The sequence below is a fragment of the Ilyonectria robusta genome (assembly GCF_021365365.1).
Source record: "Ilyonectria robusta strain PMI_751 chromosome Unknown BGZ61scaffold_19, whole genome shotgun sequence".
In the NCBI taxonomy this organism is placed as follows: domain Eukaryota; kingdom Fungi; phylum Ascomycota; class Sordariomycetes; order Hypocreales; family Nectriaceae; genus Ilyonectria; species Ilyonectria robusta.
Window position 1 is genome coordinate 988,640 of NW_025764453.1, and position 13,646 is coordinate 1,002,285.

Consider the following 13,646-nt stretch of genomic DNA (forward strand, 5'->3'; position numbering starts at 1 on the left):
ACACGAACCCTCCCTCCCCGCTCAACACCCACTCTTCCCATTCGCGTAGCATACACTCTCGTCGCCGAGGCGAAATTTGGCAGCAATGGGAGTCGTTAGCTTCACCGTCAGCTACCTGCTGTTCTCCGCCTTGCACCTGTGCTGCTTCGCCCTTGCCCTCACGACATGTGGTCTCTACGGTGTTGATCTAAACCGAGCACATCAGCACGGCAAGTACGCCGACTCGAAATGGGTCAGTGCCGAAACAATAACTGAATAAAAATGCGTGGTGCGTGTGCTGACGACTGGATGTGCAATAGGTCTACGCCGTAGTCGTAGGTAGCCTGTCGGCTTTCACTTGTGTCCTCTACTTCATCCCCTTCGTCCTGCGAGTGGCTGGGGTAGTGGCCGTAATCTGGGACCTGATTCTCTTCATCCTTTGGATCACTCTTTTCGGCATTTTCGGCAAGGTATGCACTTCTATGCTCGCGAGACGGAAACCTACCTCGGGGATGAATGGATCACTGACTCAACTGACACACCCCTGCAGATGTACATCAATGAGGATGCCGAGGGTGACCATGGCGTCATGCGCATGAAGAACGCAGTGTGGGTTGACCTGACCAGCGCTCTCCTGTGGCTGATCGCCGCATTGGCGTCCGCTGGATACTGGTGGAAGCACCGCGACACGCGCTCGCGCTTCACCGGCCGCGCGCACGTCTAGAGGACAAGAACAGCGTGTTCATTGAGGGTCGGGGCTGCTGCTAAGGCAGCCATGGAAGACACACATGGTGAGCAAGACTTCCCAGGCCTATCGGTCTGGGTACGTCTATGAGGCATGATATCAAGGGAGGTAACCAGTCCTGGAACGAGGGGGTAACCCGCTGGTCGGGTTGTTTTTTTGGTCATACTCTTTTGCTTAGACTGTTTTGGCTTTGTTTGTTCAAATTGCTCCTGTCCATTCGTCGTGGACCCTAATATTCTCCCATGCTGGGCGCGGATGAACGAGCCCTTTGCTAGCCAACCAAGCAACCCAGCACACCCATATACCCATATTTTAGTTGCTTAATCTAGTCATTTGCAGATACTTAGGTCTTGCTTTGTGACCGGGTGGATGGTCTCTTGTGCGACTGTAGCATCTCGGAGTTTACGAATGAGGAGCGAGGTGTGGTCGATCTTGATTGCACTGCACCAGCTGACTCTTTTCATCCGTTACATCTAGGGTTGGGTGTCAAGATGCCCGAGGTTGTCGGACGGACTACCCACACAACGTAACCACAGACGAAAGAAATATTAGTCGCCTAGGGCGCTCCCGGGCCCGAGACAACATCACGAGCAAGGGTGAAGCTAGAGAGGGAGACGGATGCACATCGACGTCGGTATGGGACCACAACGGTCAACGCCAAACCAAAAGGGTCCGACGATCAGCGGCGGGAATGAGACGGAGAAACTAACGGTCTCCTACCGCAAAATGAGGTGGGAAACAAGCGCGAAACCAGGGTCCATTTCTACCCTGACGATGACGATGACGATAAGTCTTTGGGTAAGGATCCAGAAATTCAGAATGCCTCTTATCCCAAAAGCCAGAGAGGGCCCTGGCGCTTATGTGGGCCATGTGGGTTTGGCGCCATAACAATGACGTCGCCGGAAGGGCCCTAATTAATGCCCTGTGGGTTTTCGACTTTGACGCCACGTTCATTCCAGACGTGAAGCGAGAATTGACGCCCAAGACCCAAGCTGAGCTTCTAGTTCATCCGGTTACGCCCTCGAGGTCTGTGCTGATTCACCTGCGGGGCATGAACCCGATCCCGTAGGGCCAGACGAGAGTTACTACGTAGTAGGCTACGAGACGACGTGGACATGGGTGTTTGTTTAGAGGGCGATCGTGGACGGTGGACCCTCTTCTCGCCGCAGCACGGTCGGGAAAAGTCTGTGAGACGAGAGAAATTAGATTCACAGGTTTGCCAGCAAAGCGCTCATCAGTCAGAGAGACGAGACAGCGGGCGGTTTTATGTATGTTCCGTCACGCATGGTAGGGATCCTCGCCTTTGTCAAGGCCGGTGAGGTGTTCGGTCGAGGATCGACGAGACAGGCAGCAGGGAGATGACTGTGCAACGAGAGGTGACAGGGTTGGTACGGGCGATCTTGCTACCCATCACTGTCACCAATTTTACACTCGGCGAAGCAAGTTGGCGTTTGCCGCTGATACACCGTACATTGCCTTGGCTGAGAAGTGTTAGGTGCTAGCTTGGTGCGTGGCACGCAATGAGGCAAACTCGCGCGGAGCCGGAGACTCGACCGGCACTCGGCGGCGTCATTGGGGACTAGCAAGAGCGGGGAGGATCAATCCATCAGCCATGGGTCAGCCGTTGGTAAAGATGGAGAGGCGTGGGAGTCTCGGAGCAAGAATGCGTGCCCGGTTATGAGGGCCAATTTGCGTTGGTAAGCAGTCTGACAGGCATCGACAACGAAAGACAGGCAATCATTTTGCTACGCCGAAAGAACAACGCAAGAGGGACGAAGACAAACTCGGAGACTAAAGAGGTTGCGTTGCACCATTTTACGTCGTATCGTGTTTTACAAGACGAGGCGCCGTACGACCCACCACTTCAATGATGTGCCTGCATGGATGGATGGTTGCGATATCCCCAACGAAACCCAACGAAGTGGCCACTGACCGACGGCTGCGCGAGCGAGCCTCAGATCATTGTTGCAGGGGGGGCGCTGTGAGGGCGGCTACCTCTGCGTGCCTTGGCTCATGACGAAGCTGGGATAACAGTTCAGCTTTCAGCGGGCCCTGGTTCCCTTCCATGGGGCCGCTGCATCCACTAAATTATTAGGTTATCCATGGAACGACCGGGGAATTCTTCAGAGAGGCAAGGATTTAGGTTGTCATCCAAAACATCCGTCGGGTCGGATCATCTCTGGCTGATTAGTCCCCCTCTCAACCCTTCTTGACAACATCCCTGGATCTTGAGCCTTGTCCTTCCTGAACTTCATTCACACTCACGAATACCTTGACTTCTTCGACCTCTCCTCCCTCTCTTCTCGTATCTGCCATTCCACCTCGTCCCACCTCCATCACATTTGGACAGGAACACGCAATCACCCTCCCTCCTCAGCCACGATTCTAGACGTCTCCTTTGCTCTCGGATCTTGGACCGTTTTACAGCTCGCCGCTGCTCGCCGCTACATCCTTCGATCCTCATTCTCCCCTCGCAGAGCTGCCAACAGCAACACGAGGCAGCCGCATCAGTCAAACCAGGTTCAGGAGGCTTCGAAACGCCTGATTCACCCTCCTTCTCCGCTCCCTGCTGTGACTGATTACATCGGTCCAATCTTTGTTAATGCAACGGCGCTGGCGCCTGATAACGCAACACCAAACGTTCTGACCAAACGGGCCACGCAACCTCCCCTCCGAGAATTCGTCTCCAGCTCCACCAAAGACGATAACAATAACTACGACGGCACCATGGCCAACTTCGCCCGCTCTCTCAAGTCGCCGTACCTCTCGCCCCGGCTGCGACCTTCTATGCCCGGCCGAACCGTCTCCAGCTCCTCCGACATGTCCACCAACAGCCCGCTCTCTGAGGACTTTGCCGACGTGGCCAGCTCCGGACGAAACACGCCGACGCTGCCGACCAGACGAGTCCCAGGTCGGGACGGGTTCTGGGATTCAGAAGACGCCGGGTTTCCGGGCGCCCATATTCGAGGTGAGAGAGTTTTTTTCTTTCTGCGCACAGCATTCCATTGTCCTAGTCCTTGTCAGCCATGTTCTGTGACCCCTCCTCTCCTTCTGCTCCTGAGGAATGCTGCGATCCATCAACATCAACTCACATGGCCGCCACGTCCTCGACAGCAAAGCCTCGACAGCAAAGCCTCGACAGCAAAGGCGGTGACAACCTCGTTGGGACGCTGGTCGAGTAGCATCGCATCGACTTCAACAAATGCCACCCCAAGATGCAATGGCACTCCCCAATCCCCCTTCTCCGGAACGCCACATCCACATGCACATCCACGCACCACCCACTCACTGAGACGGAGCATACAGCATGGAGCATGGAGCACGCACCACCCCCTCCAGCCGCTGAGCTGCACATCAGATCAAGGGGCACGCAGGCTAGGAGCCGCCACCAAGCAGCTCACGACAAGTCGACGAGGCCTGTGGGTTCCCACAACCAATAGCACGTCACACTTACGGCGCATGCCGCGGGTGCGGGGTGGGTTCCCATGCTTCCAATGGTCCCTCTAGCGGCTCCCAATTCCCATTCCCATTCCCATTCCCTTCGATCCGTTTCTCGCCGTGTCCCTCCGCGGCCCGTCTCTCCAACTGTCTGCCCGTCACCTGGTCCGGGCTCTGCGGCCATCATTCCATCGTTTTTCCCCACACATCAGTGTCATCAATGGCGGGGTAGCGGCCCCATCTCCCCGGCCCGGCCGTTAGTGACGCCGCCAGTGCCGCTCCCATGTCGCTCTCCCTCTCCTTTATAAGTCTCATACTCCCCACCTCTATCTTGCCCATTCGCCTTCTCAGCATCCAATCTCGCTTTGCCTTATTCCTTCTAGCCAATGCCAATGGCTGACATGTTACCTCTTAGTAGACGACTATGACACTGGTTCTGCTGCATCCTCTCGTCCCGGTACACCACGAAGCCACAGCAATAACGGCAGCCGTCCCATAACAATCGAGCTACCTCAGCACCGACGCTTCAGTGCCGCTCCCACCCGTACTCCTCCAGAGCCCCTGTCGGCAAGAGGAGATCTCCCCGGGTAAGATCATGCGTCTTGTGCTTGTCATCGCGCCGTAACAACCACTAACCTGGAGTCCATCCCACAGAGGCTACTTTCCCCTCCACGAAGACCCCAACTCTCGTGTCCACCGCCCTCATCCGTTCCAAGCCCATCACGACGCCAGGATGGCCAGGCATCAGTCCATGGGCCTTGTCGCCGACCCGAGGGCTGCGTACGCCGATCGCCCGACGTCACACCCCGCCCCGGGTTTGTCCATGGCACAGTCCAACACCCCCGTCGCCTCCTACCTCCCCGCTGGATTCCACGACAGTCCCCTACCGATGGGCAAGTACTACCCCTCCAACTACGAACAGCGAAACGCCAGCCAGACAAGTTTGCGCCAATCATTCTCGGGTTCTCTGGCCTCAAACTCTACCTCCGACTCTGACGGGACTCTTCGTCAACCCGACCGATCCCACATCGCCACCCCCGAATCAGAGATTCAACGCAAATTACAGCAGTATCAGCGGGACATGGTTGCACAGGCCAGCATGGCTGCCAACGAACTCATCGGTAGCTCCACCAGCTCTGAAGCAAAGCTGGGAACCGGCAGGTCCTTCGGCAGCATGCGCATTCGAGAGGCACGCTTCACTGCCCCGGTTCCCCTCAAGCCCATGTCGCCCAAGCTTCTCCCTCTAGGTAGTCCGGGACCGGTGACACCAATGACCCTTGAGTCAGGTGGGTGTTACCTGAGCATCAAGAGAGTGGAGGGTGCACGAGAGGAAAATTGTGGTGCTACAGGAGGTTTATGATTTGTTACTCATGTCTAAACACACTTAACACCTTGACAAAAAGTCCGCACATGGCTTTCGAAACAAGGCGGCCATGCACACGGAGGCCACCTTTGAGCATGTACTTTTGCGTTTCATTTCCGGCGTTGATTGGATTTGGCTTGTGGGCGGCAGCATGATTGTCTCCAGGCTTGGACAGGTTCAGAACATTCGTGTGCATATCGTCGGTAGTGTCACGGACGCAATCACACCTACTTTGAAGACATGATAGATACCCTTAGATACGAAGGCGAAGATTTATGGAAGCATTCTTGATTTGGAGTCTAGACTCTTGGCCACCTTTGATCTAAATAACCGAAATTGCCACCTCGTCTAGAAAGGTGATGCCCACCCGTTTCGAAGAACGAGCAATTACTCTCCCAGGTAATTAGCTTGAGGTCGTCGACTTGCAATAGTTAGCTGGAAAGCTTCCCTGAAACCCATCAAGCTCTCCTCGCCACCAGTCTTGGTCAGTGTCTGTTTTGTGGATGATTCGAATCCTGTCACCTGCCCTGAAGGATAGATCATCCGCTCCTTGCCCTTGAAAGTCGTACAAGGCTTCCACAAACTCGGCCAGTTTCTTGGGCTTCGGTCCCGGTGGTGGGGGTGGGGGCTTTTTCTTAGCTATCGCGGCTTGCCCAAAGTAGTCGCCTTGACGAGAGTGGAGGGATGATGCGCTGGGCTTTCCACGCAAGACCGTTGCTGTTGTAAAATCAGTCGGGACACCCAAGCCACTGGGTGTAGTAGATTGTGATGGGATTCTGTGTGCGGCAGGTGACGGTTCACTGGGGGGGTCTGGACTTCTGGCGGGAGATGGCTGGCGCTGAGATGAGGCTGAAGAAATCCGGCTTAGAGGAGCCTTCATCCTTTGGAAGGACACGGTTCGGCCCCTGTCTGGACGCTCGGCCTCCGCCTTCCTGTTCATCCCCAGGTGCTTTCGAACGGAAGAGAAGCATTCAACTTCTGACACAACGGGCGCAAAGGCGTGCTCCCAATCCGCAACCACGTTGTCCATTGGGGGGGATGGGGATGGGAACCCATGCTCCTGGCAGTACTCGTGAACGACGGTGTAACAGAGACCCAGCAGACGATTTTGGATCAAGATTAAACTAGCGAGCAAGGGTGGGATCAGGCTAGAGACCGCCAACACCAAGGGAGGGAGAGTCTCTCGCAGATGAGAATCTGCGGTCTCGAAAGCCTGACGTGAATGTAAGTAGACGACAAATGTAAGCAACCAAGGCACAAAGCGCCAGTGGCATGAGTGGCATTGGAGGGGTTGCACGAACATCTGACAGGACCGACAATTCTCCCTGCGCTTTCGCTAGCTGGGTCTCCTCCTTGACAGATTTTCCAGGCTTTCTTTGCAACTTTGTTGCTTTGGCCTGGGCGTTCTCAAAGTCGACTCGCATCTTTTCCCGCTTCTTAATGGTCTTTTTGATGGGCTGAATCATGTCCTTTGCGTCGGTGGCGGGCCGGAGCAACAGCGTTTCCATGGCAGTAATCTCGTCTCTCATTTCCTCGTGGAGACCTGAGTAAGCCTGCTTCATGCCGGCCGTGCGCTCCAGCATTGCGCGAGGAGTAGCGGTGTGAATGACACGCCGCTCCTCTTCTTCTTCTTCATCTGCAGCGATAGAAGCATCAATGGGACCATAGAGGTCATGGAAGGCGCCAGCGATGCCAAGTTGGGTGAAGGCCATCTCGTGCCAGGCAGTCTGAAGACTCTTGGCGTCATTGATGATCTGCGGGCTCGTGTCAACGGCGGGCTTCGTCAGCTGACGAGGAAGCTCACCTTGGAAATAGCAATGTCGCCGGCCTCGTAGTCTTTGATCAGGCCCGTGACATTGTGGTCGTCAGCAGGAGCCTTCCCAACGAGCTTCCCGAACCTGGTCTGGACCGACTGCATTGAGTCGGTCGTCTTACTCCGCCAGTTCGACATGGCTGGCTGAGAGATTAGAGGAGAGCCGGCGGAATGGTCCGTATGGAAGGACTACGATCTGCTGATCAAGAGAGAGTGTTGGGTGGTCGTTGGGTCGGCTCAAGGGTCCACTTGTGTGAGAGGAAACGTCGCAAGACCAGGTCCTAGTAGTCGCCGTGCACTGTGTGGCTTGGCCAGCGACACGACAGCGCCAACGCCACGATGATGCGACTGGGTGAATTGTGAGATTGAGCGATCAAAGTGACGACCAGCTCGATGGGATGGATCGAAATGTACAGAGGCGTACTCCGTAGCTTGGGCAGGGGAGAGGATGAGCCAGGTCTACTGAGGTAGCACCGACTCCACTCACGCCAGAGAGAATTACTTCATTGTATGTACTCCGTAGGAAGGTATGTACATATCCGCAGCAGCATGTACATTCGTACCTGCCTTCGTACCTTGCTTACCTTGCTTACCTGTACGTATTTGCTGTACTTCGTATAATGGTGGACTCAGTGGAAAGGGGCAAGTGCTTCGGCAAACGAACTAGTTGATCCAGGCCGGCAATCCTAACCGATGTTGGTGGCTCTTGCAGGTGTTGCCTTGGCAGGATGTACAGAGGATACGCACCTCCCAATCCTTGAGGGGTGGAAGCCAGAAACGAAACACAGCGAGCAATTGGGGGCTGCATGCCAGTAATGGACAACAATTGGTCGGCATGGCTATGGATGCCTAGATATGTTGGTAGGGCCAACAGTGCGACTTGGGACACCGGTGGTTTCATCCATAAGGCTGACTGGGCTGTTGCTCTCCAGGCCTACCAAGGCTCAGGCTGATGTTGACGCCGAGGCATCGCCGTTCATCTTACGCAGTTTTCCAATGTTCAAATTTGAAGAAGCACAGATTGTTGCTTCCATGAGGACTGGTATACGAAACAGACCCCTGTGCCACCCTGGCGGGCTAATGAAGCAGCCACGTCCAAAACTCGGCCTAGATTACGTACCACCACGCACAACAGGTAGTTGTGGTAGCCCCACTCCAACAACGTGAACGACGGCTAGGTACAGGGTAGGTAGCGATGTGGCCGAATAACGGCAACATTGGGAAACTTGGACAAGACTACGATGTAAGTGTATTCCCACATATGTCGCTGTGTGAAACGTTGGAGAAGGGAAAGTGTGATTGAAGGAGCTCGAGTTTCCGTGACAAGCTCTCAGCACCCTCGTAGGCATGGTTGCGTTGCTAACTATATGCGACGCTATAAACAATGACTCGCGGGTGGTCCTCGAACTATACATTGTTAGCATTTAGGAAACGATTATAATATATTTATCGGTATTATATCGGAAATGGTTAGTTTGCCAAAAGTAAATAAGTTACCTTCTCTCACGTCAAGTCAAATGGAGGCAGTTCTTTCGACTACGCAGCTCGTAGCTCCTAAAGGGCAAAGAGTTCACGTGACTTGGCGTCGCGTTCGTTCTCAACGCCGGTCGTCTCATCCCACCTTCAGCTCAACGCGCTCTGTCCCACGTCTCACGGCGCCATCGTCTCCACCAGCACCAGCAGGCATCTTCGCCCATTTGTGACGTCTGAACAGTCTGGCAATCGCCGTGGTTGATTGACAAGTCAACCGCCTCTGGCGGCCACCGCAATGCAGAATAGTTACCCCAGGCCCCTGCCCCAGAAATGGCTGGCCCATCAAGACATGGCACCGCCACAGTGCCGGCGACCGCGACAGTCCTCGACTTCATTTGCCTATTCACTCACGACCTGAAGCGAAAACAGAAACGATGGCAGGATGGCGTTCTCAAGTACCACACCTTCAACAAGCGCATCATGGTCTCCGACGACCGTGGTCACTTCATTGGTGATGCCCACTGGCAGGCAGAAGCTCATCTAGAGACTGGGGACGAATTTGAGCTGGACCGTGGCTCGGCCATTGTCCAGGTATCTGACTGCACTGGCCAGCGGGAACAAGATTTGACAGAGCTACTCGACAAACGAGCTAGGGATGTCGAAAAGCGCCGCGCCAATGCCATTTCTCGGACCCCTAGGTCTAGTACCAGTGCAGTTTCAACACCGGCGCAAGACCAATCTTCCCACTTTCAACTTCGCCATCGTCCACTGGCCTCGCTCGTTGGAGCGTCCCCAAGGATAGGGAGGGCAGCCATTTCCCCTCACTCCCCATATGAGGCACGTCAGTTGGCCCAAAAGGCTGAGCAGCTGGAGCCATCTGACGAACCTCCACCCCCGAAAAGAAGAAAACAAGAACGGTCTCCCCCAAGCAAATCTTACCATGCTCGTAGCTTGTTTGGAGCAGCTTTAACTCTTTCGCCCTTCGTGACGAGCAGCCCTACAGCACAGAGCCAAGTCCTACGAGACAAGACCAATACCAAAACGAAGGCCCCATTGCTAAGTGCGAGGAATCCCCACCAAAAACCACAGACTCCCATCTCCAGTCAACCAGAACCCTCGCTTCAGCAACCTGTCGAGATACAGAGCTCCCCTATATCCCCCATGGCCGAGCCACGCCGTTCTCCGGAAGCCAACAAAAAGCGGTCAAAAGATGTGAGCGATTCGACGGTCAAACCCAAGGAATCGAGCTACTGCCTCCATTCAGATGACAGCAACTTGGACACTTCGGAAAACCCAACTTCTATTCCGATCACTCCAGCTTCCCAGAGCACACTAGCCCCTCTGAGTACTGGGACCAAATTTCAGCCCAAGATGCGCCCTGGCGCTCCACCTCCTCTCCGCGCGACCAAGGAACAAACGAGACGCCATGAATCCATCGTCAGCGGGGACGAACGAGGCAATGGCTCAACATCATCGAACCCAAGTACTGCTCAGAAGCTGAAAGACGCTACGAAACCACTGCCCAATGAGCAGGACCCCGTCCGCTCGATCAACGAGCCAAGAACCGAGCTTCGAATCAGATCAAGACAACGTCGAGGACTGCTTGTGATATCCGAGAAGCATGGTCGAGACCAGAAAGCTGGGAAGCACCTCGGAACTACTGTCGACAAGGGTGTTGAGTCACATTCCAGCCTAGAATCAGGTCATGTCGGACAAGGCAACGGGATGCGGAATGTTGAAGAGCCTACCTGTACAACCGGCCAATCTCGATCGAAAAATGCACCAATCGAGACGAATAAGCGACAAAACGAGGCTGCCACAAACGTCATCGAGGTAGGCTCCCACGGCCTCAAAGATGACACCCCGAATGATAGTGCGCCTCAAGTGATACTGGATTCAAGCCCCGAGGTCGAACTCGAGTCCCCTCAAACTAGCGAAACTCAACAACAGGATGATGCCGCTAGGGATCAAGCTTCGTCACTGACCAAGACAGCCCGCCATTTGCGTGATCGCGGATCCCGAAAGGAAGTTGCACGACATAGCACAAGTGACGAAGAGCCGGTGGCCATAGCACTATCCCCGGTGCGCAACGCCAGTGACCGAATACAAGCTTCTCGAGTCACCAATTCAAGCTCTAGCGGACCTCGCATTACGAAGATGGCTCGAAAAAGCGTAAAGAGTAGGGAAATTATCGGCTTCGTGATCCCAAGCGATGGACCCACTATGACAGCCCACAGAGTTGCGGCTCCGACACTGGTAGCCAGTAACAAAGTTGGGCGCTCGCCGGTTGGAAACATTGGTAGTGAGGCGGAATCCGAGTCACACTTGGATGCGACGCCAAAGCCACCACAAGTCCAATTAGACTGTATCACTGCAGTGGCGCAGTGTGCGTCAACAAGCTCAGATGACAAGTCAACAGCGAAACCTACACCGCGACTTAGCAATCCGGCAACTCGAGGCAAAAAGGCAGCCAAAAGGGAGGATGCGGCTGGGCATTTGCCTCAAACTATGATTCAACTTGATCCCGTTCTATCTACCCGTGTTGGGGCCCCTAAACCACCGCCCTCTGCAAAGTCATCGGGGCTACCCGGCTTTTCCAAGGCGAACGGTGGTGCTTGGAGCAGACATGCTGAGGACCTACTTGGCATGACCAGACCGGCAGACAAGGCGTCTCGACGGTGATTCAGGCTGTGATCCCTTGCTTTGGCAATTGAGCTTTTGACAGATTCTCGAATTTATCTCGACAGTATTGGCCCATATTTTGACTTGGGCTTTTGTCCGGCATTGGGCTTTTAGGCGACGAGCTCCGCCCCCAAAGCAGCGTCCATGTTACCGGTACACGGAGTTTTAGGCTCGACCCCGCTGGAGTAATAAAAAATCACAGAAATGGGTCGCGAACCGCCATATTGACTGACACTGCCGTTGTTGAGGATGAGGCTCCGGCAGCCTTAAGGCACAGCAAAACGCAGCCAAGCATGCTCACGCGCTCCAGCGACGCCTCGAATTGGAATTGGGCCAGGCTGGCTTCGATGCCTAAAACTTATTGCGAAGCCCCCCCGGGCTTCCATTTTCCAATTCTTCTTCCATGTCCTCTTACAAAGTGAGATCCGGGAGTCTCGCCTCCTATCTGCCTCAGGAATATTGTTTCAACACCGACACATCTCTGGATCGTGCACTAGCGCAGATATTGAGTACTTGACGCGCGGCGCATCACACGTTCGAAAATAACGAAACTGTTGGTTGCTGTTCATTCCAACTGCCCATGTTAGTACAAGACGGGACGCAGAAAGCCCTGCCGTACGATCGGGGCAACGGTCGCATTCGGCCCCAAAGAACGCCAGAGCTGCAACGTCTGTATGACCGATGGCGAGATTCGGTGGAATGCCAGACCTTCGAGAGCTTCCTACAGCTCAACCAGGATGAGGCGATGCTGCAAGTACCGTCCATGCGACGCTCTCTATCACAACGAAGCGGCGGGTCTAGTTCATCTATTCATTCAGCTTCGTCGGCACCCGATGATTCGGAATTTGAAGAGCAGGACAAGAAACCTCGACGCCGGGGCCCTCTTACGAAACCGAAGAGGGAGAAGACGGCCTTCATTCGCAGGCTCGGAGCGTGTGTATCCTGCCGAACAAGGAAAGTTGGGGTAGGTCATTTCAGCAATCCATTGGCCAAGTGCGCTCAACTAAACCCCGAATAGTGCACGCATTGGGATCTTACAGAGTTTGAAGAGTGCTATCAGTCGTCAAAGCATGGCGATGAAATACACTTAAATGAAGTCGACGAGCTCAGCCCTCTGCTTCTCGGAGATGATCTTTTGGGCCTGGAGCAACACCACAGCCCACTTGCACTAATACCGCAGTTCCAAATGGGCATGGACCTTGCGGCCCTCCCACCATCATCCCCCATCAGCCCCGTCAGCCCCCTCACCCCTATGGCACCTCCCAGCCCTCTGTTCATGTCTGCAGAGTCCTATATTGGCTGGGGCTTTCCCACGACCGAAGATGAACATTTGGGCAGGTTTCAACTGATGAGGAATGAGCTGCTGATTGCGATTGGGAACCAAGCAGCCACAGCCAGCAACAATGTCGGCTGCTGGCAATGCCAATTTCACCCGAAAGACGATTGGGCCTCACGAGGTTCCGCATCTACTTGTCTAGAGCGATTTGCAACACCAGACGAAATAATCGACCACTTCTCAACGGTCCATCATCCCATTGAGCTGCCCGACCAGCCAATTTGGTACAAGTGTAGACTGTGCGGGCGGGGGAGTAATGACTACCAATACTGTCAACAGTGCGGAACTGTGGATAGTGGAAGCCAGGAACAATGGATACATGGGTACGCTGTGCGTGTCGGCCCCGCGTTGCTGGCCCAGGGCTGTGAATATTATTGAAGACAGGGATTAGTGATGGACAGGCTGGTTATGGAGAATGATCGAGGATCGATCGAGTAGCGTTGTCTTGGCTCCTGGGGGTGATGAAGTTGTGGGGGGACAAGGCTGGGTGCTGAACCTGGAGGGAGACTGGAAGAAGGCTGAGGATGTTCGTGGTGGGTTGCTGGCTGAAGTGAATTTGGATGCCCCCACGTCTATTGCCATTTGCAGAGGAGATGCAGCTCAGGGAGTATCTTGTGTTGGGAGTTGGGAGAGGTTGAAACGGAGTATATGCTGGGCAGCGATGTGGAGACAGGAACACAGGACTTGGCCTAGAATAGACATATTAGACGGTTGGTCGTCTTGAAAATACCTGATGCTGGTTGCCTTGGCGTGTGGGTGTACATCAGTTGGGCAGCTGGGGCGACTTCAAGGTGGGCTATAAGAAGGGCGGCTCCCC

At 54.6% G+C, this 13,646-nt stretch overlaps 6 protein-coding genes across 6 annotated transcripts; 5 read left to right on the top strand and 1 right to left on the bottom strand.

The window, feature by feature from the left end:
* Window positions 1-85: 85 nt before the first annotated feature.
* BGZ61DRAFT_496881 (uncharacterized protein) lies at window positions 86-703 on the top strand (the record flags this gene model as incomplete). Its single annotated transcript, XM_046251068.1, has 3 exons — window positions 86-232; window positions 300-449; window positions 530-703. 3 exons carry the CDS (start codon window positions 86-88, stop codon window positions 701-703), a joined length of 471 nt encoding a protein of 156 aa, XP_046100552.1.
* Window positions 704-3,320: 2,617 nt separating this feature from the next.
* Window positions 3,321-4,058, top strand: BGZ61DRAFT_76978 (uncharacterized protein). The gene is made up of 2 exons (XM_046257078.1): window positions 3,321-3,692; window positions 3,839-4,058. Exons 1-2 carry the CDS (start codon window positions 3,452-3,454, stop codon window positions 3,904-3,906), a joined length of 309 nt encoding a protein of 102 aa, XP_046100553.1. The 5' UTR covers window positions 3,321-3,451; the 3' UTR covers window positions 3,907-4,058.
* On the top strand, window positions 4,059-5,725 carry BGZ61DRAFT_76979 (uncharacterized protein). The gene is made up of 3 exons (XM_046257079.1): window positions 4,059-4,447; window positions 4,581-4,749; window positions 4,817-5,725. Exons 1-3 carry the CDS (start codon window positions 4,210-4,212, stop codon window positions 5,520-5,522), a joined length of 1,113 nt encoding a protein of 370 aa, XP_046100554.1. The 5' UTR covers window positions 4,059-4,209; the 3' UTR covers window positions 5,523-5,725.
* Window positions 5,726-5,928: 203 nt separating this feature from the next.
* Window positions 5,929-7,443, bottom strand: BGZ61DRAFT_360644 (uncharacterized protein; the record flags this gene model as incomplete). The annotated part of the gene is made up of 3 exons (XM_046241194.1): window positions 5,929-6,738; window positions 6,827-7,279; window positions 7,330-7,443. 3 exons carry the CDS (start codon window positions 7,441-7,443, stop codon window positions 5,929-5,931), a joined length of 1,377 nt encoding a protein of 458 aa, XP_046100555.1.
* Window positions 7,444-9,141: 1,698 nt separating this feature from the next.
* BGZ61DRAFT_481844 (uncharacterized protein) lies at window positions 9,142-11,493 on the top strand (the record flags this gene model as incomplete). The annotated part of the gene is made up of 1 exon (XM_046249343.1): window positions 9,142-11,493. The coding sequence occupies one exon, from the start codon at window positions 9,142-9,144 to the stop codon at window positions 11,491-11,493; it is 2,352 nt and encodes a 783-aa protein (XP_046100556.1).
* Window positions 11,494-11,783: 290 nt separating this feature from the next.
* BGZ61DRAFT_77064 (uncharacterized protein) lies at window positions 11,784-13,602 on the top strand. The gene is made up of 2 exons (XM_046257082.1): window positions 11,784-12,457; window positions 12,512-13,602. The coding sequence occupies exons 1-2, from the start codon at window positions 12,074-12,076 to the stop codon at window positions 13,205-13,207; spliced, it is 1,080 nt and encodes a 359-aa protein (XP_046100557.1). The 5' UTR covers window positions 11,784-12,073; the 3' UTR covers window positions 13,208-13,602.
* Window positions 13,603-13,646: the final 44 nt, after the last annotated feature.